The 24,506-nt window shown below is 30.1% G+C and overlaps 2 protein-coding genes across 3 annotated transcripts; both read right to left on the bottom strand.

Moving 5' to 3' along the window:
• Nucleotides 1-599: 599 nt before the first annotated feature.
• Nucleotides 600-8,230, bottom strand: LOC109809119 (agamous-like MADS-box protein AGL8). Its single transcript, XM_020372349.3, has 8 exons — nt 7,936-8,230; nt 7,507-7,585; nt 6,949-7,013; nt 6,771-6,870; nt 2,336-2,377; nt 1,930-1,971; nt 1,712-1,827; nt 600-1,227 (listed from the first exon to the last, which is right to left on the bottom strand). The coding sequence occupies exons 1-8, from the start codon at nt 8,118-8,120 to the stop codon at nt 1,128-1,130; spliced, it is 729 nt and encodes a 242-aa protein (XP_020227938.1). The 5' UTR covers nt 8,121-8,230; the 3' UTR covers nt 600-1,127.
• A 5,239-nt stretch (nt 8,231-13,469) lies between these two features.
• LOC109809118 (MADS-box protein EJ2) lies at nt 13,470-19,844 on the bottom strand. 2 transcript variants are annotated; one of them, XM_020372348.3, is made up of 9 exons: nt 19,680-19,844; nt 19,351-19,576; nt 15,847-15,925; nt 15,294-15,352; nt 15,033-15,132; nt 14,732-14,773; nt 14,604-14,645; nt 13,932-14,077; nt 13,470-13,805 (listed from the first exon to the last, which is right to left on the bottom strand). In XM_020372348.3, exons 2-9 carry the CDS (start codon nt 19,533-19,535, stop codon nt 13,721-13,723), a joined length of 738 nt encoding a protein of 245 aa, XP_020227937.2. In that variant the 5' UTR covers nt 19,536-19,576; nt 19,680-19,844; the 3' UTR covers nt 13,470-13,720. The 2 variants fall into 2 exon arrangements, with proteins under 2 accessions (XP_020227937.2, XP_020227936.2); XM_020372347.3 differs by lacking the exon at nt 19,680-19,844 and having other exon boundaries at nt 19,351-19,673.
• Nucleotides 19,845-24,506: the final 4,662 nt, after the last annotated feature.

The following is a 24,506-nucleotide window of genomic DNA, read 5'->3' as shown; positions in this document are numbered from 1 at the left end:
CAAATGTCTGTATTTTAAAATAGAGAAAACAAAATTATAAACTAACAAAAAAGATGTTTAAAATATTATAAATAACCACGATATTGTATTATTCACAAGTTATATAAAAAATGAAATTTTTTTATAAATTCTTGTGAGTTATTATTAATTGTGAATTTTGTTATGTTAAAAATGGACTAATATTATGATTTATCTAATAATACTTAAGTTACTAATAATGTATCAAATATAACAATGTGATTAAATATAATAGGCCTTAAACACCTAATTTCGATCTCAGTAAAAAACCATATAAGTCTAACTTCAAGGCCCATAATGAGAGATGCCTAGAATTATTTAAATAGTGTAATTAATTAGGTCTCATTTACTGTCACGTTAACAAACAACTACTCTCTAGATTAATTCTATAGAAAGCCCTACAAGTTGCAAGAGCTTTAACAATAATAAAGAATTCATAGAGACATACCTAATCACCTCTTCAACAATATTCTTATAAATTATATTATTTACAAGTGTTCTAAATTTATATAAAGTACAATAAGTTTGACATTTTTTTTACAAGGAAAAATCTTTATAAAAAAAAACAATTTATACAGAAATGGAAGAATAGATTGGTATCATTTATATGTAATACCTTTAATATGCTTAGCATAGCATTGAAATGCAGTCAGAGACGCACATGCAGACTACATTCCAGATGTTATTGTGCGTTTGGAAACAAGTCTTAGACACAGCATTTCTTAATTTTTCACATAAATTTCTAAAATCAATGCAGGAGCTAAACATAATTGTTTCTAAGAATTCATGTCATGTTATATTCAAAATGGATTTGAAACATGCTGATAGTCACCAACAACTACCTTTTGATTGCGTATAATCTTTGTACAGATCCTATTTAGACATGGTACATATTTGAATAAACTTGAGGTAATTTTAAGAAAGAAAAATAAAATATTTTTTTATAAATTAAAATTAATTTGTGTATAAAATTTTCTTCTGTTATTTTTAATTTATACATAAACTAATTTTAACTTATAAAAAAATATTTTAACTTTTTTATTTTTATTTTTTTTTACTAAAAATACTTATAAAGTTTATCCAAACATATACCATGTAAAAACAGAGTTCTACTCTTTTGTTGGACGAAGCATCCAAGGGGGAAGAATGGTGTTAGGTCGAGTTGATGTTGATCTTCCTTCACTACCTTTGGCTTCTGGGGAGCAGCCTCTGCATCAAATACAGGTGCATGGCTTAATTAGTATTATTATTATTATTAGTTGCAACTCCAAATCATAACTCAACTAATAAGGTGGATAAGTGGATTTTAAAATGATATAACGAGAGTAGTCATTAACCAATACTTAATATTTGGATGAAAGAAAGGTGTACGAAAAAAAGGCCCGAAAAGAATTTTTTTTAAGAAAAGATTGAACCTAATTTTTTACTAATATAAATATTGTTCAAAGCGGTGAAAACAGTGGTTTGATTTCCTTCATTTGACATATTATACTGGCAATTTTTAATTTGGCCTATACGTTATTAAGGCAAAGCCGTGAAAATATAATGAGGTGGTACATGCAGAAAGTAGCACATGATGGAAGGCAAAAAGGAATTCATGCATAGACTGATGAATGATGATACAGACACGTACGTACGCGTGATAACGAGGAACAGAGTTGGGAATATTTGGGTAATAGGAAAAGACACTAACCCAATATTGAGGGACTCCGGTGGTGGAGTTACTAGGACAGAGACAGAGGTCACATCCACGTTATTTTGCAGCACCCCTTCCTCTTTTTGGGACAGCCTTTTCTCTCTTTCCTTCTTCTGTTTTTCACTCAAACCATGTTGTCATGTACTGTACCTGTGTGTGATATTTGAAATCCAAATTGCATTGCATGAGCTGTTATCAAACAAAAACGTCATTACCTCCTTGGCGAGCAAGTTGTTACGTTCTCGGAGTGCCTTATCCTGCATCATACAACACTAGTACTTATGTACTCAAATCAAATCAATGTGTGCTTACTGTACTGAAAATTCAAGTTTGAAATATCTGTATCAACTTCTATTCAACAATTTACAATGCACACAAAAACAATGTGTTCATCCCCATGAAATTTAGAAAATTGTACATTCTCAAGAAACTCTTTGAAAATGCAGAGAATTCATACATTTCATTGGGAAAACATGTGTGTATATTACTTTCAAGCCAATCTTTCGCTCTTCTTCTTAAGGGAAGGAGAAAAAGAATCATTGTTCATTATCATTTATGTAATGAATAAACGTGAATATGTTACCATATTCAACAACAATACGCGGCAAGGGAAAGACTCACCTTTTTCTGAAGCTCTGAAATAGATTCATTCATGGCTTGGTTCTGCACGTTAACACACAGAATGACTATTAGCGTGTGTGGTTAAGCGGTGGTTTTAAAAAAAATCATTTTTTTTTCCAGGGTGAAGGAGAACTGGAGAAGTTACAAATTTTTGCTTTAAATTTGTCACATTTTGTTATGTGATTTTTTTTGCTCTGACCACGGTTTCGCAATATATCCAAACATACATTATGATTTATGACATTCAAGAAGCTCTCATTCTTTTTGCTCTCACCATGGTTTCACATTTATGTGGCTATATTTTAACTTGTAATCTTACTTTTGCCTCCTAATTGGTACATGATTCACATTGTGCAGTCACCTTCTCTACAAATTATGCGTGAAATAGGACCACAATTGGAGAAGTGAATTGGTGTGGGTGAGCACCAAAATATGGTCTATCATTCTTATGCAGTGATCTTTGTGCATACATGCAAAACAAGTGGAGTTGATTCATTTATATGCGGCAATGGCGTGTAAGTCATCCTTTTGGTCAAAATAGTGTTCATGTTGGTGAAGAAAGACAAGCAAATTAATTTGTCATGTCTACTTAAAAGCTAACCAAATAAGAGATGCATATATTTTGTAAGTAGCACAAAGCCATCAAGCTTTTGACTTAATACATTGTGAATTTGTAAAGTGGGTCCTTTTCATGTTTACTCTTCTTGTTTTCTATTTGACCATCGTGGATGATTTCACTCAGTGTATGAATATATTTTAACTGCAGCAAAGAGGGAAGTTAAGAAAACTCTTAATTCTATATATTTTTCTAAGGTGGTTCGATTTAATACAAATGTTAAAATAGAGACAAGTGACAATGGTGCTTAATTCAAAGTCTTGAAGAACTTTTTTTTTTCTTTTAAAAAATGAATGATCCACCAAACCTCCGTATTTGATTGACACTTCCCAATGGAATAGTTGTCAAAAAAGAAAAGGAAAATAAGCATATTTTATACGTTGCTTGAATTCTCCACTTCCAAGCTAATCTACTTATTTAAGTTGGGGGTGAATGTGTCCTTATTACAAGATGCTTGACAAATCCATCCACCATATGCAAAAGTAAGTCCCTATGAAATATTGTTTGGTTAGACTCCCATATTTATTCTCCTATCTTCATATTGGATACTTGTGTGTAGTGTCATGCTCGCAACTGATCTTGACAAAAAGACAAGTTGTGGGAGCAAAGTCGAAAAATGTTTTTGCAAGATATCTTTATGAGAGAATAGGACAGTTGTCTCTATGACCTGAATAGTGGGGAGTATTTTTCGAATCTTGTGATGTTGTATTTTGTGAAAATGATTTTCTTTTCAAATATGATCATTCTAATGCATAAGATCACTCTTTAAAAAAAAAAAAAAAAAAAAAAACTTTTGTAGAATGATGACTTTCCTTTCATTAATGAATTTAGCATCAGAATACATTATGTAACGGTTAAATCTCATATTAGTTAGATATAAAGTTAAAATAAAGTAAATAAATGAAGTACCTCTCACCTTACAAGTTAGATTTATAGAGTTAAATTAGGCTTAATCTTATATATTCTAAAATAGTATCAGAACTTGTCTTAAATCTATTAAAAGGAATATGTTGAACATGAAGGGTATATTCATTAGTGGAAAATTAGTATTTTACATCACCTCTTTAACGTTGGAAATACGAAAATCCGATGTAAAAAAGACACGGTAGTATTTTTGTAATTTTTGCAAACTTTTTTACGTCGGACTTGGTATGGTCTGACATAAAAAGTCAAATCTACGTCGGATGTATGTTGTGTCCGACGTAGATTTGACATTTTACGTCAGATCATATCAGGTCCAGCGTAAAAAAGTTCGCGAAATTTGAATAAGAGAGTGCGAGGCACATCGCGCGCATTCACTCTTCATCACTTTTCATTTTTTTCTCCGTAAACCCTCTCTCTCTCCTTTGTTACTGAATCATTTTTTTGTCTTTTGCAGAGGGGTGAACTCTTTGTTACTCATTCGCACACTGTTGCAGCTCATCAGGTATGAATCAAGGTTTCGTTAACACTTTTTTGCTTCGCATTGTTATTGTGGCTATCTGTTCTATTCGATTTTTTGGTTGTTCTATTTGTATAGGTCGTTGGCCTTTTCTTTTGCGTTGTTCTACGAAGCAGAACGGCCCGTTCTCCAAGCAGCACGGCCCATTCTCCTTGTAGAATGGGCCGTTTTGAATGGAGAACGGGTCGTTCTGCTTGCATTCTTATGTTTTTTTTTTTGTTTTTTTACTACTTTTTTACGTCGGATTTTTGGAATGTCCGACGTAAATTTACGTCGGTCTAACAAGACTGACGTAAATTTACGTCTCCCGCATCTACGTCAGTTTTTTTTTTGATGTAAAAAACTCAAAATATCCGACGTGAAATACTTTTTTTGTACTAGTGATTAAAAAAATATTAAAAAACTCAAGTTTCGTACAGATTAAAAATAAAACCAAAATAGAAATGGACATGATTCATCTCCATTCTTTCAAGATAATGCCAAAATAGAGCTAAACAAGATCCATTTCAATTCTTTAAGGTTGATTAAGATCCCTTGTGGTGTATTGCAAATTTGCTATGATATAGGAAACCAAAACAGTAGAAAGTATATTGGCACCTAGACGTTAGCAAGTCTACTATCTGGAAAGAAAGTAATTGGATACAAGTAGGTGTGCAAGATTAAATATGATAGACGGGGGAGTATTGAACATCATAAGGTAATGTTGATTGGTTGTTTGAGGAGATAATGAAAAGGAAATGATTGATTATAATTAGTTTAGAAAATGAAGTGGAGCTTAACTCAATCTTATAAAAATGGTTTGTAAGGTGAGAATTACTCCCCACTCATAAGTCAATATAAGATCTTTAATACACACTCCTCATGTTAAAGACTGAATATTTCAAGCATGAAATTTATAAGATTGAACATCTATATATAGTTCGATTGTAACTTGATAGTGAGTAACACGATAGGTTTAATAACAATCAATAATCATTAAGATATAGGTTTTGATACCAAGTTAAGAGAGTGGATTGAAGTTTAACTTAATCTTATAAAATCGACTTGTAAAATAGGTAAGAAGTTAATTTTGATGCCAAGTTAAGATATAAGTTCTGATACCAAGTTAAGAAAGCGTAATCTTAACGACATTATGAATTCTACTTGAGAGAGATGGTAATATAGGTATAAGAAACCATCTTTGCATTAAATTATAATCTTTATATCTTATAAAATTGTTGTTTAACCGATGCAATATCTATAATCTTATGCAATGCCAAAAGATATTATGAAGATATATCTCGTGTAATATCGACAATCAAGTAGATTTATAACCAAAAAATCTAAATTATAACCATCTTTGCGCTTAGTTATAATTTTGCTCTAACTTGTTAAGAAAGATTGACATCAAATACATCTTATTATTGTTGTTTAACTGATATAGTATAATACTTTCTTTATCGGTCTAACTCTAAATTAATGTGGGAAGTGTTATATTACATAGACTAAACAACAATTAATGTAGTATACTGAATTAAAACAACACAGCACCTTTTCTTCATCACACTCCCATTTCCCCCTAAGCCAATCCTCTCGATTTGAATTTGATTGTATTCTTATTTTTATTTTTTGGTTAGGGAGGAAGACTAGGCTAAAGGTAGGTTGGAAGAGACAAGGTTCACAGGAGAGAGAAAAGATGTGCAGAGTCAAAGAGGAGATTTACATCGGAGTCGTGATTTCAAATCTAAACAAGTATGCATGCGAGGAAGGGAGTGCAAATGATTTCCATTTTATATATATTTTTATATTAGTTAAAATTAACCAATATAGAATGTCATTTTTTTTTTACATTGACAAGATCTACATCAGTTGAACAACTAATATAAAATATTCATTTTAACCGATATTAAATCCTCTTTTTGCACCGGTGAATGAAACATATTTGAGACATTAAAATCTCGTTCATTATGAAATTTAAGCTAATTATATATATACAGACTTACAAATAACATTTTGACTATCTATTATCAAGCAAGTTAGACATTTGAAAACCTCATGCACCAACTTATAGGAGAATCTTGAACAGTCATATTATTATATATTTAGAAATCATGATAAATCAAGTCAGTCATATTAAGAGAATCTTATGTAATATCCAATTATATATTTGTAACTGTTTAGAAATGTTGTATATATACTTAGGAAAACATGATCAAGTCATATTAGAAGAGATTCATGCATGATTAGGAGGATATCTTGCAATAGTTTAAGATTTCGTCGCCCTTATAATTTGTATGTATTCAACACCTATATTATTGGAAAGTACAAGCATATATAAACTTATCGCAACTATATTTGTTTATTGGCATTCAAAAACACTCTAAGTTGCATAGTTTTACCTTTCTTGATCTAATATGTTTGAGAGCGGAATCAAGTTGTTGTTCCAAACTCTGAAGTCCTCTGAGATTTAAGCTTTCCAGCTCTTCTCCCATACAATTCCTGAAACAAAGTAGTAAACCTGCCATTGTATATTTTCTGACACAACAAACACAAATAGCCCTCATAAAATTTTAATACCTTTGATTTCGCTGTAGTACCTCCATCCTAGCCTTGAGCTTTTGGTGTTCTGTAGCCCAGTTTTCCTAACAATGCATTGCATGCAGAAAAATAAATCAGCATTCTAACGCTTCTAATCTATTTTAACAGTGGCAAGTAACAAACCATAGACTAGAAAAAAAAATTAAAGTTATTGGGAAAGTAACAATATCAAGTTGAGATTTATGTTAGCGACTTTATTTGTACTTGGGACAACTACACGTTTGAAAAACGTTCATAGATAGACTAGTGAAGAATGTCACGGGAATTATACCATGACAAGGAAACTAATTTGTAGAAAGTGGTGATGACTTAATTCAAGAGATTAATTTGTGGCAAATTAATGACACCTGTAATTTTGAAGAACCAAATTAAGAAATTTTCCACACAATAAATAACTAGAAAATTATGTTAAACTAAGTAGGGTCAAATGATCAAATGTGGAGGATTTAGAGAAAGCATAGGACCAATTTACATCAATTAATAAACCGACATAAAAAAAATAGTTAAAAGTTCATTCAGAAGAAATTGAAGACTTACATTTGGTGCTTGATCATTTGTACCAACCTGCCTCTCCGCATACGAATACCTCTCATACCGTTCAAGAATTCTTTCCGTACTGTTGAGTCAAGAAGTTAAAGTAGCAGTGAGCAAAGATTTTATATATATGCACACACATTGATTGAAAGATTAAATTTACATTGAAGGAAATGTCAGCGAATGTTGAATGACTTTAAACCTAGTTTTAATTAAATTTATTTAAAAAAAGTCCAGCCATAGCTTTGATTGTTTGCTATCTTTCCTTTGATGGCATCATCTGTCGAGCAATTTGAAATTATGTTTAAAGTTGTAGGACATGATAGAAAGTATGATATGGAAAAAGGAAATTTAAGGCGATGGTGCATGGAATGAAGAGGAAGAGTGGAATGCATTGAGTAGGTTAAAAGGAAAAAAGGAGAGAGGACGTACGAAGGTTGGGTAGAGTACTCGAAAAGCTTGGGTCTGGTGGAGAAGACAATGAGAGCGAGTTCAGCGTCGCAAAGCAGAGAGATCTCGCGTGCTTTCTTGAACAAACCAGACCTTCTCTTTGAGAACGTTACTTGCCTATTGATCTTGTTCTCGATTCTCTTCAATTCCACCCTTCCCCTCCCCATCTTCGGATCTTCCTTAATCCTCAACACCTCAACCACAACTCCTCCTTCTTTTCTTTTATTACTATATGTTTCGTCAAATGCGTTGTCGACTTACCATTCGCTAGTCGCACCACTCCCATCTCAGATTCTAACTCTCCTCATTTCAATTCATTTTTTGCTTTTTTATTAAATTAAACTAAATTATATAATCATTTTTACTTTATTATATCCTTATATTATATTATTCACTCTTTTTTATTAGTATGTGTTTTCATAATATCCTGTTGTTTTAGTATGTGTTTTCATAATATCCTTTTGTTTTTGAATTTGACTACAAGCACAAAAATGCTTAGATTTCATGTTGATCTACATACTTTTAAGTCATGAATTTGATTGTATCAATTTTATTATGATTGATGAAAGGATATAATTATCTTACAATAAAAAACTTTTATAAATTTAAACAATCAACGTAGACAAATTTGATGGCAAAATTATATATTCAAAAATAAAGAGCAAAAATTATATACTAAAAATTCAAAAAAGACTACTAATATAATTTAATTTACTTTAAATTAATAATTTAGGCACAAAAATGTTAATAATCAACAAGAATTTATAACAATTTTACAAACGTCTATGTCTACCTAAAAGACGTACTAGATGTGTCCAAATTAAATAGCCTACAGGCCATATAATTTTACGCAAATGATCTTAATTTCAGCGACAATCGAGGGGAGGTCCATTTAGTAAAAAGTAAAGGTCAGCCCAACTACGAGGAATGGAGAATTTCGCCACCTTCCACATTTTATGGGCTAATCCATCAGATTTTATATTGTTTTGTTACATTTTATCCTTTCAAGTTTCATCTCTTTAAAAATTCGTAAGCATAAATTTTTGCATGGATCGTAGATATACAATGGTACAACTGTACTAAGACCAGCTTAAAAAAATTACCTATATAATTTTATCTCTCTTAAAAAGAAGGGAAAAATAAATTAGTTTGTATTAGGGTTGATCCAATATATATTTAGACGTAACATAAATTTTAATTTGAGATGTTTTTGAACTAGATGTTATTATTCCCTAAAATTATTGTAACTTTTCAATTAAGCTTACCTTTAAAATTCTTCGGAATACAAAATCACTCATTAATTTATGGGATCTTGCTCTTTTAAAGGGAGCAATTCAGTTTAAAAGGTAAATTGAGCGATCTTAATGTTGATAGAAAATTTAATATTCAATATTATTTACACATGCATCACAAATCATAATTGTGATCATAATCGTTTTTTTATTATTAATTATAAAGATTTCTTTTTTCACTCTTATTTTGTTCAGAAAAATTTACATTGTATTATCATAGTATATAATTAATGTTTATAGCAAACAATATTATGATGAATTTGATTTACTCTAATGATTAATTATAATATTTTTTAACTAATTAAAATATTATAATGACTATAATGAGAATTGAACTTAAATTATTACGTAATTATCTCAAGTAGGCTAAAGCTAGTGATTTTGATTAACTGTAATACTACTATTTAATAATGATAGGTATGTACTTTTATTAAGATTAATATATGATAGGAAAATAACTAACATGCAAGCTGAATAAGATGCTTACTAATTGAAAATAGAGAATCATAGTAAGATGAGACCTATAGATTTATTTTTTTCATATATTTATATTTTTTATTTTTTTATTTTTAGTTTTTATAATTTAAGGTAGATTTCTTTAGTCTTTATATTTATAATTTTTTTAATTTTTTTTAGTTTTTCTTGTTAAAATAAATTTTTTTAATTCATATATTTATCTTTTCAATCTTTTTAGTTTTTATAATTTAAAATATATTTTTTTAGTCTTTATACTTGTAACTTTTTAATCTTTTTAATCTTTATTATTATTTTTTTATAACAATATTTTTTTTGTATTTACATGATAAAAAATATTTGATTTTTCATAAAAATATGCATAAACAATTATAAAAATATTTATAACGAACTAAACATATTTCGATAATTTTCAGAAAATTAAGACTTTGAAAAGTTATAATTATCACGCATGGAATTTTTTTTTCATCTACTAAATTCAAACGTGCTCTAATAGTAATTCTTTTAATGGAGCTCTAATAGTAATTCTTTTAATGGAAGGACAGGATCGTAAATAAATTGAATATAGCTAAAAGGGTTATCCATACATATGAAAGTCTATATGAAGATTAGGCGATGCAATTCTTTGTCCTCCAAATTGACTACATAGGCATAGGTAATTGGGTATATATGCCTATCAACTTGTTCATCATTCGTTTGTCCTTATTTCTCTCTTCTCCAATCATCACATTAAGAATGCTGGCGGAGGTTCAGTGGCTACAGTTTATTTAAAAAATTATATATATGTAAATTAAGACATAAATATTACATTAAAAAAATACAGAGGGTACAAAATTAACAACAAATGAGAAATTATTGTAAATATATGAAACCTTTTTAATATATATGTGGTCTTTTATAATAAAATCTAACGACGAATATTTTTTAGTCTATAAGCTTAAAGTTTAAATTTTAGCAGTCTTACTTGTAAGGAATTTAAGAAATTATTTTTATAGTAATTTAAGTAAATTTTAAAAAATTGAAGCTGTCATCCTTCTCTCTACGTGACTGGAAATGTCTTTTCCCTTTTCAATATTTTTCTATAAAAAAAAATGAAATGGATAATTTTTGTTTTTGAAAGAGTTCAAATATGAATAACTCATGTTTGTCAAAGTACAACCTTCCGATTGATCATTGTGAGATTATTATGAAAATATATTCTTAAAATGATGTTGTTTTGAAGCAAATTCTTACTTTGGATTAATCAATGTAGAGTGTTGCCGGTCAATAAATCGACACCTCTACCACGTTATTATTTTTTTTAAGTGGCTTCAAACAAGATACATGGCACCAATGTTAGTGTTGTTGGAGCTGGTTGTTAAACATATAGTGTCACCATGAACTCCAACTACTTTTATTATTATTATTTTTAACTATGTAGCCAATGGCCTCAAGTTGTTACACAATGCCATTTGGACCGCATCTCATTTGACTCCTGATGTATTAATGTTGGAGCCTTTTCTGACGTAAAAGCCTAAAAATAGTCGACGTAAAAGACCATTTTTGTACTAGTAAAATTTTATTTTATTCGTTTTAGGGGTTGATTCTATGTCATCCCAATTTTAGTATATTTTTGCCCTTTATCTTTCGTAATGATACAAAAAAAAGATAGGCACAACAACACTTTATTTTTTTTTTCTTTAATACTAATTGTGTTGCTTGTGGCCCCAAGAACACTTATATTTTTATGACTTAAATGTGTTTTTAATATCTTAAATTTAAGGTAAATTTATTGTTAGTCTCTAAAATTTAAAACTATTTTTTTAGTCCTATAATTTCAAAAGATCTTGTTTTACTCTTCATACTCGAATTTTATTAAAAAATCTGTTTAATACTTATGTATAAAATCTACCTACCGATATTTTTGTTTGTCAAAATATATTGTCAAAATATCACATTAAACTTAGTTAATGTTGCATAACTGTCTTAAAATATTACTTTTAGATATGTTATTGGTAACTTGAAAAATTAAAATAAGATTTTTAAAAAAGACTAAAATTTTAAAAACAATAGTTTTAAATTTAAAAGATCAAAAACAAATTTAAGGAGTAAAAATATATTTAAGTCTTTTATTTTTTTTTTTAAATTGTGTGAGTGATCTCAATAATATATATATATATATATATATATATATATATATATATATATATATATATATATATATATATATATATTACACTAGTTGTGTTGCTAGTTGGTCCAACAACATTTTTTTATACCAGCTACTGTCTCTTGAATGGTTCAGACTTGGGTTATAAAAACAATTGATTGAATTGATAGGTTCCTGAGGAAATTTGAAGGCTTTTAAACTAAGATGGTTCAGGAGTCAAGTTGATGACAATGAAGATGCTGTGTAAAAAGCTAATTTGGCTGTTTATGATTGCCAGTTCCTTGGGTAGATTCAAGCAAGAATTACTAGGATTTCGAAAAAATAAAGTGAAGTTTTGACTTTTGAGGTTGTTGTTCTCAATCTCATCCTAACAAATTAAATCCGTTCCTCATAAATTGTGGCAAAACCACAAAAGAAAAATTAACCTAGGTTTCATATTTATGGGTTGTGACCATGGTCATTAAACATTTGGTTTGATTCCCACTCATATGGTCTGGATTTGACTCTTATGTGAGAACTTTATTAGTATAATCTATAAATATTTTTATAATTATAAGTATATAGAATTTTGAAATCTGTCCAAATCTTACAAAGACCTAACTCACTTAAACTTTTAAGAGAAAAAAAACATTTGATATGATTGCATCACACTTAGTTACAAAAGAAAGCCATTTGTTGGTATAAAAAAAGCACACAAAAAGTGGCATATGCTGATATAAAATAAATAAATACATAATGTTCAGCTAGAGACACTAGCAACGTACACATACCGGTAATAAAAAAAATGTGCCAACTAGCGACACAATTATTATAAAAATAAAAAATAAAAAATAAAGAAAAAAAAGAGTGTTGTGACCACCGGTGACACAACAAAATGAAATAAAAATTGAAGTGTTGTGTCTACTAGTGATATAACTAGTTCAAAAAGTTAAAAATAAAATTGTTGTTATAATCACTAGCGAGAAAATTAAAAATAAACAAAGAAGTGTTGTTGAAGTCTATTGCAATCCTATGTATCTAACAACTTGTTCCAGTGACATTAATACCAATGTCATGTACCATGTTTGAAGATATTTTAAAAAAAAATTCAAAAAAAAATGATGTGACAAAAGTGCTTCTTGGTTCACTAGTAACATCTTGATTGACTATCCTAATATATATATATATATATATATATATATATATATATATATATATATATATATATATATATATATATATATATATATATATATATATATTATTTATTATTATTATTATTATTTTATTTTATTTTTGTTCAAAACAACCTCACCTTAATAATATGATCCTACAATAACCTTACAATGGTAAAAGAAAAAACTTCAAAGTACGCTTCGACGTGTCTCCTACCATCCTAAATCCTAACTCCTAAGCTTGGTGGTTAGCAACTTTAGGAATTGTTTTTTAAGGGAAGAAGTATTTTCTCTTAATTATTGCCTATCAAATGATTAATACCCTCTTTTATTTTTCTTAATGAAAATCGAGAGAGTATTAGTAATTAAAAAGATAATTAATATATCAACTTTGTATTTTGTTTTAGTATATTATATGATAGTTTAGAAACCCATAGATTCGAACCTAATTATATAAAAAAGGATAGTGGTTCCACTTATCTCATGCTCAAAAGCTTAAAGTTTTAACTTCAATACAAATATACAGCGTTTTGGGTTCATAATTTTTTATAACAATACTACTTGCATTTTTATTTATTTAAACATTGATAAATAATGCATAACATAACGAAACGAAAACATATATATTACGAATGTGTGGAACACATCCATGACCTTTTTTTTTTCTTTTTGGTCACTATGGCATGTAAATTCAGTCATCAAAGCATCCACTCAGAGGCGAATCCATGCATACTTAATGATGAAGCTCCAACGTTTGCATCCTCAGGACCACTCTGATTGTATCTATAATCAACAAAACAAGCACTTTGAAGATAGAAGAATACTACGAAAAATGGGAAAAAGCAATAAAGCAAATTAAAGTAAAAATGTACAAAAATATTTTTGGGAATTATTGTGGAATGACTTTACCCAATTTGCAAGTTGGGATTCACTCCCAGTGGCTGGAAGAACCCATCTGATTGAGGTGGAAAGTTGGTGTAGTGGATGTTAGGTCCTCCTGCTCCTGCCTCCAAACCCACACTTACTGGAACTTGTGAGTTATTAGTTTCTTCCAACTGTTTCAACACAGATTATCTTTATCACAACCATCCTATCATCTAACACTAAATTGTCAATCACTAAATATCAAATAGATATACATTAATTTGCTTTCCAATGTATATTTTATGATAAACATTTTGTTTGAGGCAATATACACTAGTAATACTTATATCTTGCAAGTATAAATTAATATTTTATTGTTAATTTTAAAATACTATATAAATTAGGTCTATAGGAAAAAAAAAACCACGAAATGTAAAATATGAATTTAGCCTCCAGATAGCTTTGTCAACCCTAACTCATAAGAATTTGAGAAATGAAACTAATATTGTGTTGGATCCCCCAAAATAGGTAATATTAGATGAATTAGAAAAATGCTCATTTCTTCATATCCCAAAGCTAGCTACTAGCCAAGGAAACATTGAGAATGCTTCATCAAATAATTGGAGTTTGATCAGATCACCTGCGTATGAGTACAATTTATAATCTTCTTTAAACTTTAAATAAAAAATATGCATTTGAATTGGAAATAGCTGTTACCTTGTTCCTTAATACATTATTAGTTTCAACAAGCATAGTTTCCTGCATTGAATTTGTAAAAGCCAAGGTTACACCAAAGAATAGGGGGGGTATCATAATCTAATAAGGATGAAAAACCACGCAAATACCCGGTGATGAAGATCAGCAAGCTGGTCAAGCATGAATTGAGTCTGAGAAAATTGAAAAATACATGTTAAAACCTACCCAAGAAATTAAAAGGAAAACAAAAAAAGAGATTTGAAAGCATTTGCAAAAAGAAGGAAACTAATCCGAACTAGCTAGTCAAGAAATTTAACAAGTGTACAAGACCAATGTACTTAAAAATAAACATCCCCAAAACCTTCTTTTATAGTCAAACTGATAATTGAGAAGTGCAATCTAATTGAGAATACTGAGAATTGAATTGAAATTGAAGTTGTCCAGTGTTACCTTTGTTGACCTAATATTTCTGAGTGCTGACTCCAGTTGATTCTCAAGCTGCTCGAGCTCAGATGTATTCATTTGGGCAAGATCTTCCCCGAGTAGGTTCCTGCACCATTTAGAATCAATGACACAAATTATTCATGAAACTTAATTTTCAATAGAGTATAAGTAAATAAAGACAGAAAAGAATGTTATCTTTAACACTAAAAATATAGGTTCTATACCAAGTTCACATATTATTCATAGAGACCCTTTTAAGTTAATTACCTTTGCGAGCGTTGCAAGACTTCTACCCTTGCTTTTAATCTCAAATATTCCTGGTAGTTCTGTCAATTGACATATTCATTATCAGATATTTCATATGAAACACGAAATATATATATATATATATAATATATATATATATATATAGTTAACAAAACTGGTAAAAATGAATAACACCCCTAATTCAACCAACAATGTTCAAGTGCAACGTTAAGGAGACTAACAGCCACCAAAGATATATTCAACCTAAAATATTACTGCACAATTCTTAATCATAAGAAGGTATACTTAGCTACAAGCCTATAACTAAAACTAATAAGAACTAGGGATTGCCCTTTAAGTGCTGGCATTGGATGGAAATTAATAATTTTTTTGACATAACCTTTCGATTGATATTTTTGGTAAAAAAATCAACTTATTGGACAGTCAGAATATATCTCACATTCGCACACACAACATAAAAAGAAAAAAATATGACGAGAATTCATAAACTCTATGAAATATTTGTATAAGTAAGAAAATTATCTCTCGTAATATGTGAAAAGTGAAGACTTACCTGAGTGTCGTTGATTGGTCTGGTGGTCTCCAGTGCACTGTAACTGTACTTCTGGTACTTCTCCAGTGTTTTCATCATACTGTGCCATAAAGTAATAATTCAATCAAGGTATCAGATCATTGTTTTGTGAAGGAGAAATTTTGATATTTTTTTAAACAAAAAATTACAAAGCAATTAAATTTGAAAACCGCATATTTGGAGTCAGAAAATTAATACTGTAGTGTACCCCTTCAAACCCTAAAAAGGGCGGCCCAGTGCACGAGGCTCCCACCTAGTGGGGTCTGGGGAGGGTAGATGTACGCAGCCTTACCCCCGCAAGCGGAGAGGCTGTTTCCAGGACTTGAACCCGTGACCTCTTGGTCACTAAGCAGCAACCTTACCGTTGCGCCAAGAAAAATGCATGTGGATGCATATTCTGCAACATTGTTAATTGGTAGTAATTAACTCAGCAAGTTTAAGTATGTTTATCATTAAGCATTATCAAATTATTATGGACGTGCCATCATGACTACAAACCATTAATTTTTACAAAAGTTTTCATACAATATTATTTGTACAAAACATTCGATTATGATTGGTAAACAAATATATATACATACATAATAGGATTGAGAGGTCTAACTCAATTGATTAAGTAAGGTGTGTGAATTTTCTAAATTCTGTTAGAATCAAGTTTAATTCGCACATCTAAAACACACAATAAATACGCACTAAAATAGTTTGTAACCATGGAGCCTAATAATGGCCAGCTTTACTAGGAATTCACTGCTCCAAGGGTTTTATCTAGCTAATAATGGAATCATAACGACTTTTCTTTCTCTTGTCCTTCAAGTTTTCAGAAAATGTAAACACGCATGAGTTGATCCAAAAGTAAGCAACACAAGTCACTGCGAATATGTTATGAATCAATTGGCACACATACATAAAACAAGCAAACAAAAGGCTGTGACACTAACCATCATTATTAGAATATCCTAGGGTTTAAACTTTAATATTCCCTTTTAGATTTTAAAGGAGTCATTATTTGAAGGGAAAAGTATACTGTCGCTTTTAGGAGCTAGTAAAACATCACCACTGATTCATTTCACACTCATGCATCGCTACAGCAGCAAAACTTCTTGATATATATGCTTTAATTAACTGAAATTGCTTATACTTCGAATGTTTTCTTGATTTGATTCTGGCACTGTGTCCGTATAGGACTTTTTTAACAATAATAATGACATTGACTGGAAGACAAGGAATCATTTTAGCAGATGTTTTTTATATTATATGTCCAAATGGTTGTTTAATTTGTAAGTGTACGATTAGTTAAATACAATAGAGATTATTGATCACATAATAAACTTAGTAAATTATATATTTATATACTGCTTCAAACTTTTTCATTTTCTTTTTTCACCCTACCTACAACCTCAATCTGTAACATCTTCCGGCCATAATATGCTAACAAGCCTAAAATGCTAAAATCCAAATTATTCAACATTAAGGACTTGAGGTAGTATTATAAATATGATCTTCTAATATTGTTATAATTTGATTATAATTTTAAAAAATTATTGACAGAGAAAAATTAAACCAAACCAAAAGTAATAATTTAATGACATGCATTAAGATCAAAATTAAGGTATATTTCTACATGAAAAAGTGATTGCGGGGCTATGTGCACAAAGTTTATTGTAATTCTTACTTGGATGAGGGGGGAAAAAAGAAAACCTTCTACCAAGTAAATTTAAAGCAAAAAATATTTTTAGCCATTAAGCTTTCTTAGTTTATGTTTAGAGGCCATACAATGATCCTATGGTCATAAAAACAATGACAATAAACATTATATACGGAAGTTTCGGGGACATTAATAACTAGTATTATGAAAACTTGAATAGAATGACGCATCTAGATAGAAAACTGACAGCTACATTAATATTCATATATATATATATATATATATATATATATATATATATATATATATATATATATATATATATATATATATATATATATATATATATATGTGTGTGTGCATATATCCCCAAAGTCGTGAAGCCTAGCTAAGACAAAACTTTGCACAATCGAGCACCAAAATTTCCAGTGTTTAATAAGAGCTAGAGATTAATTCTAATAGAAGAAAAGAAGATGTTTTATACAAGGTCATTGGTTGAAGGAAAGAGGAAGCAGAAGAAAGAAAATGTAGAGATTAATGGATAAGTGAAAGGGATCAAAACACCTTAAATTAAATGTACGAGTTTTTGTTTGATTAGTGGTTACTTGCTAGCTCCAACCATAATCTCCTATTGTTTGATTTGAACGATATGAAGTCATTAATCAGTATGTAATTTCTAAAAAACGAAAATAATTTTTTCTGAAAGTGTGAACAGTGTTTTTGTCTTCTAGTATTGTAGATCAAACCAGCTATTCCACAACGGTTTTGAGGATAGACCGTAGATGTTGATTCACAGCCTTACAAGCTAAAGGACACTCTTTCCCTTGTCTCTCTCTCTGAGCCATCCTTAATGCAAAGTAAAACAGGTTTTCTCATCAAACATCCCATCTCTGACACCAAATCGTAACAGTAAATCCTGGCCTGGTCTGTTAATGCTCTATCTCTCTAATTTGAAAGTGGATTAAATCCTCCGAAAAGAATTTGAAGGAGCTTCCGAAATTTTAAAATATTCACACTTTTCAATAAATTTATTATAAAATAATTATTTAATTTAATATTTTATAATTTAGATTAATTTTTTAAGGATTCGAAACAACTTTCGAAATGTGATTTTGGAGGATCTAGAATTTTTCAATCAGAAATTTTCAAAAACACAAAAATCAATTCAGATAGTTATTATTAGGGTCAGTTCATGGTTGATTGAATTTAAAAACAAATTTAATACACTTCGGCAAAAATTTAAGAGGACTGTTAGGAAGCCAAATTCACTTTTGCACTCTTCTATTCCAGAAATGATCTTGCCCTAGTCCAAGTGGGTATGTCCCAGCTGAAATAGCAGCAGCTTCTTCAAAACAACATCTGATAGACAGAAAAATGAAAATTTTCCCACTTTGACTTCCCTTAGAGGGGTTAAAAGAAGGAGTTTCAGATCTTCACATGACGTGCAGAAATTAAATGAAACACTTTGTTTTGTTGAATACAAAATTGTGGAAAACAAACAGATAGGAAAGATCGGAACTTTACACTTCCCACAAGTCAGGAAAAAGGGAAGAAAATAAAATAGAAACATCTTGGGATGCGAAAAGGACCTATTTATTTTTGGGGGTGAGTTGCTAAAAACTTGATTATATCATTTATATGTAGTTTGATTCAATCAGCAAATAGTAGGTAAGAGGAATTAAACTTTTGAAGCACAGATCTTGCACAAAAAATGCTCCAAATTAACAGAAACATTTGTGCACAAGAAAGAAGTCATTGCCAACATGTTTGCACTCATTCATACAAAGATGATCAAGACACACATAAGCAATCAAATAGAGTTTATACTTTATATTATATACCTTGAGGTGCTGCTGAACTCATAAAGCTTGCCACGGTTAGAGATGATGATGAGGGCAACCTCAGCATCACAAAGTACTGAGAGCTCATAAGCCTTCTTGAGCAACCCATTTCTCCTCTTAGCAAATGTGACTTGCCTGTTAATTTTGTTCTCTATCCTCTTCAGTTCAACCCTCCCTCTTCCCATCTTTTTAGTCTCTCTCTCTCTCGATCTGGAACTCCCCTTTCCTGTATTGGTTAATAGATGAGAGTGCTTTCTTAAATGGTCTCTTTGCTTAGGGTACCAAAAGGGATAAAACAATAGTGCAAGAGAGGAAATAAAAACCGAAACCTGAAAAAGGTTGCCTTATGTTTTGGTTTTCATCTCTATGCCGTATACCCACAATAATATGTTTAATCAGCTAAACAAAAAAATGGCAAACTTTTGTGCTTGCATGCTAATTTGACATACTTTCTTATATATCTTGTTTGTACCTAATCTTAGTACCCCAAAAGGTTGAACTTAATCCTTGTTTGTCCAATTTTTAGCCTACTAACTATATAGGGTGGCCTATATGTAACCAAAATAAATATATAGGTCATAACTTGCCATAATTCCACAGCATCATCATCCATCACATTGGTCACGCCTCAAAATTTAGTCTAACTGCTTCACATATTTACTATTTCATCGAACTCTGGTTACGCTTGAATAGGAAATATGGAGTTACTAGGTTATGTTCACTTTCATCACCAACCGGCTTTAATATTGCCACATATATACTAGTGTCAGGTTAACAACAACATTCATTTTTTTATTAGTAAAAAGAACATTATTTTCTTTTTCACTTTTTTTCTTCCTTTTCTTTTAAGGGGAAATAAAAGAGCATTCTTAGGCGCAGGACATAAAGAAGTTTAGCATATGGAGGCTTGATTGAACTTATTCATTGCATTTAGCCTATATATTTGGATAGACATTAGAGGGAGTCAAACTCAAGTGTAGAGGCAATCAGAAGTACGTGCATTTAATCAGGAAAAAAAAATGTTTGATTGAACTCAAACTAAATTAGCTTTTTGCTCATTAATTAAAGTAGGTTTAGGTGTGTTTGGAATTCACATTGAAATACAAACTAATATGACTATAGATAAATATTTACATTTTTAGTTCTATATTGATTATTGAATTGTTGATTACAATTTTAAATTCGAGTTTGAATTGAAATAACTTTAGTTAATTTTTGTACTGAAAAAAAAGTTTATACTGTGTTTTACTATTAATTTTCTTTTAAAATGCAAAAAATTTAAATAAAATCACTTTACTTCAAATTTAAATTGAATTTTAATCAATTTAAAGAAAAGTTAAAAATGTGTAATTTTTACATTATGACAATCTATATTTTTATTTCAAATAGTCCAACCAATTGCTAGACGGAAAAAGCATGTGAAGCCACTCCTTATTTCTTTGTACTTCATTCTTTGTAAGGTTAATATAGTGGACAGATCGCGAGGAAAGAAAATTTTCTTTCCCTTTTTAAAAACATATAAATGGATAGGAGTGTGAAAGAAATGAGATGTAACTATGTTATTGTGGCCATGTTTGTTTGGGAGAATGACAAATCTCATCTGTTTGAAGTTTAGCAGTATATATATAATATAAAGTTTTTTTTTTTTTTTTTTTTTACTGAGATCTACAACAATGATCAAGTACAGGATCACTATTAAAAATTAAGGCCGTTAATAGTAAGTTTATATTAAACTGTTATAAACTGATTCTAGTTCAGTGGGTAATTTAAAAAAAAAATTAATAATCATCATAAATATAAAGAGAAAAACATACATGTCGAAAAAAAAAATGTGTATGTGAGTTCAATATATAAATTTAAGAGTGAAAAATACAATATTTTTAAATATATACTGATAATTAAAATAAATGGATATATCTGCCTATCCGCATTATAGTATAGATTTTTTAAGGAAGTTTGACTCAGGGTAGTGAATGAGTTGTTGTAGTACTAAAAAAAAATATTTATACAGAAGAAAAAAAAACATTAAACCATTATTATAGGTTTTTTGTGTGCCTTAATTAAAATAATGGTTTTACGATATAATTGTCATTAAAAGTCTTAGCTTTTTTTTTTCTTGTAAAGGGGAAAAATAAGATAAAGCATAAATAAATTAAAGTTAAGTGAGATTACTCCTAAAAGCTAATAAAACACCATTTGGGGGTGATTACAATGATGTTCCCAATGGAGGTGCTGAGCTCCCCTGCTAGCCAGCAAATCTGCTACTATATTTGCCTCATGTAAATCACAAATGATGTTCCAATTCCAATCTCTCTCCAAAATCTCGTATAATTCAAATAGGTGCTTCGAATAAACCTGCATTATTGTCATATCAGTTCTTCAATCTGATAACAAAGATGCAATATCCTTATTATCTGTCTCACAGATTAAACATCTTTAGCTTTAATGACATTTCTATAATAAATTTCTGTAGTAGCTCTTTGTATTTTCAAAAATAGATTATTTTTTAAAAAACCATTTTAAAAATTAGATAATTACAATAAAATTGTCATTATTATGTAACGCTAAGCTTCTTATTATTTGATTGGGTTTTTTTTGTGGGAAACCAAGTGAAGTTTCTGAGTTATTTTCTCATTCTCTTCTTAAGAGTACAAACTCTTTAGGGAGGGAGTTTGCTACTGGAAGCTTGGTGGCAGAGCTTAAAATCTTGAAAGATCACTGTTGTGGTATGGTGTGGAGCTAGTGGAGGTTGGAAGCTTTGAGTTTCCTCTCTTCTTCTCCTCTCTTCCTTTTTTCTTCTCCTTTAGAAAGCTTGGATTTCGAGGTAACGAAAGTTAAGATTGATCATGAAAGAAATGATTGAATTGCAGGCCACTATTTCTGATAATAGGTGAATGTATAGATGAAACTTTTTTTTAAAATCGAATGATGAAAAGGGGTTTTGATTGTTCTTGAGGTTGTTGAGATGAATTAGATGATCATAATTGAATTTGTTGTTACTTGTTAGGATTATGGTCCATAATGAATTGTTGAGGATGTATATGTGCAAATTTTGGAGTTGCATGTTTGTATTGTGGTATGAATTGGTTAGGTTTGTGATGGTGAACATGGTTGTTGAGTTGTTGTTCTTGAACTTCAAATGTGCATGTTTATGGACTTGCTCGCTAAGCGTATCCATGGGGTCGCTCTCAGCAAGTAGGTGTGACCAGGTCAGGGATGGTTTTTGACTTAGCTCATTCAAAGTGAATTGTGATCACTTAAAGTGAGTTTTAGTGGCTTGGAGCAAGAATTCACTTGCTAAGAGCGAATGGAGGTGGAAGTTCAGAGAGGTAGTCCCTGACTTTGCTCACTTAAGGTAAATTTGGGTGTACTTTGAGCAAATTTGGTCACTTAAAGCAAGGGTGGTGTCTCATGGAGTGACAAGAGTGAGACTTCAAGAGTGCTCTTTGTTTGGACTCACTCCAAGCGAGTTTCTAGGAGCTTAGAGTGGAATTGCATTGCCCAGAGTAAGGATTAGGGGCACTTGAAGCGCCTAGACCCTCCTTCGTTTTGTAAGATGGATGTTATGCAAAGTAAGAACGGAGGTTAGTTTAATACCTTATATGTTGATTGTACATTGATATGGGATAATGTATGGTGATGATTTAATTGTTAATCATTAAATGTTGTATAAATTATGAAGATTGTAGTTCTTTATATGTTGATTGGATAAGACATATGTAGATGTTTGTGTGGTGTTAGATGATGATGAGCATATATATGTTGTACACTTGTATGATGTTGTTAATCTTTATATGCATTGACTAAATGTGATGTATATAAATGATGTATGACGAGGTGTGGATGCTGAAAATGCAGCATGAAATTAAAATATGATGGCAAACTTAGGACTTGAGTAGAGGAAAATGTTTTGAAAACTAAAGATTTCACATAGGAAATCTTGGAGGGGTGCCTACTATTGGAAAATCCTCCTTAGGTAAGTGTATCTCTTGAAGTGAGTTTTGAGGTGTGTTAATGTCTCCTCTAATTCCTTAGTTAGTGATTGAGTAAGGTAGAAGGTTGAGGGCTACAACCCTTAACTAAGTACCTAAAAAGGTTGTGTGGTTCTTTAAGGATAATTAGTGTGCGAATTCAATATGTGACTTGGTAATGCATGCTAAGATCATGGTAAATCTATATCTAATTGTACCATTCTTAATGGTGGAACCGAATTTTTTTAGTATAAGTGACAAAACCTGAGAAGCTAGATGAGAGATTGTTATCCCAATTTATTGTGATCAAGACGACGCTTTGGGTACAAAAATGATTGGATTGGTTCAATAGGGTACGTAGAGTCACTTAGATTGTTCATGCATGTTGTTAGGAGATCTTTGTAAGTCAATGTGTGACGACATATTAGCTGATGTGTTCACATATGATATATGTTGTGGCGTGTCATGTACATTGATGAAAATTTTGGTGGACATGTTGTGAGCGAGATACATGTTTGTTTTGGATTGTTTGACTTTCATGTATGTTTTGGTATAATTTTGTATGCTATAGAATTATTTTCTATACTTTCAAGTTTTCGAACTCTAGTTTATTATCATTCTATTTTCACTATGATTTAAACTGTGATGATCATATGTTGATCATCATATGAAGATTTTTTTATTTCTCAAATTCCAATTCTATATGTTTCTAATTTTTTACACCAAAATTTTTTACATTTTTAAAAATTTCCTTTTGCATGTAATTCTTCCTCATCAATTCTTCGCTTTCTTTTTGAGTCATTCATGCACATAAATCCAATCAAAAACATGAAATAGCCTGCATATTCACGCCAACTAGTAGAGAGAGACATGCTTCCCAAAAAAATTAAAATAGACAAAAACATGTGATAAAAATTGTGTAATATTTAAATTTTCTACCTAAATAAGATTTGACAACAAAGAAAAATCGATTAAGAAGTTTCTAAACCAATACAAATGTATACTCATCACTAATGTTAATCATATCAATATGAAATTAATTATTTAAATAAAACCAAACTCAGATTTTTGTAAAGTTATATAATCATAATTAATTAATTAATTAATGTTATTTCTCTCATTCTTACATTATGTGTCTCTCTCTGTTTATATATATAAAAGTTAAAGACGCGTTGTATTCTATTA

Source organism: Cajanus cajan, chromosome 5 (assembly GCF_000230855.2).
Source record: "Cajanus cajan strain Asha chromosome 5, NIPB_CcT2T_4, whole genome shotgun sequence".
NCBI lineage: Eukaryota > Viridiplantae > Streptophyta > Magnoliopsida > Fabales > Fabaceae > Cajanus > Cajanus cajan.
The sequence above is the reverse complement of the archived record's forward strand: the minus strand, read 5'-3'. Positions and strand labels throughout refer to the sequence as shown.

Bases quoted from the DNA above. Each gene is read 5' to 3' on its own strand.
- LOC109809119 (XM_020372349.3), bottom strand. From the start codon at position 8,120: ATGGGGAGGGGAAGGGTGGAATTGAAGAGAATCGAGAACAAGATCAAT. The intron at 6,871-6,948 runs GTATTAAAATTT...ACTTTGTTTCAG, and splicing joins GTACTACAGCGAAATCAAAG to GAATTGTATGGGAGAAGAGC. The intron at 1,228-1,711 runs GTTAGTGTCTTT...TATTTGATGCAG, and splicing joins CCGGAGTCCCTCAATATTGG to AGGCTGCTCCCCAGAAGCCA.
- LOC109809118 (XM_020372348.3), bottom strand. From the start codon at position 19,535: ATGGGAAGAGGGAGGGTTGAACTGAAGAGGATAGAGAACAAAATTAAC. The intron at 14,774-15,032 runs GTAACACTGGAC...CAATTTTCTCAG, and splicing joins GAAATATTAGGTCAACAAAG to ACTCAATTCATGCTTGACCA. The intron at 13,806-13,931 runs GTAAAGTCATTC...TGTTGATTATAG, and splicing joins AATCCCAACTTGCAAATTGG to ATACAATCAGAGTGGTCCTG.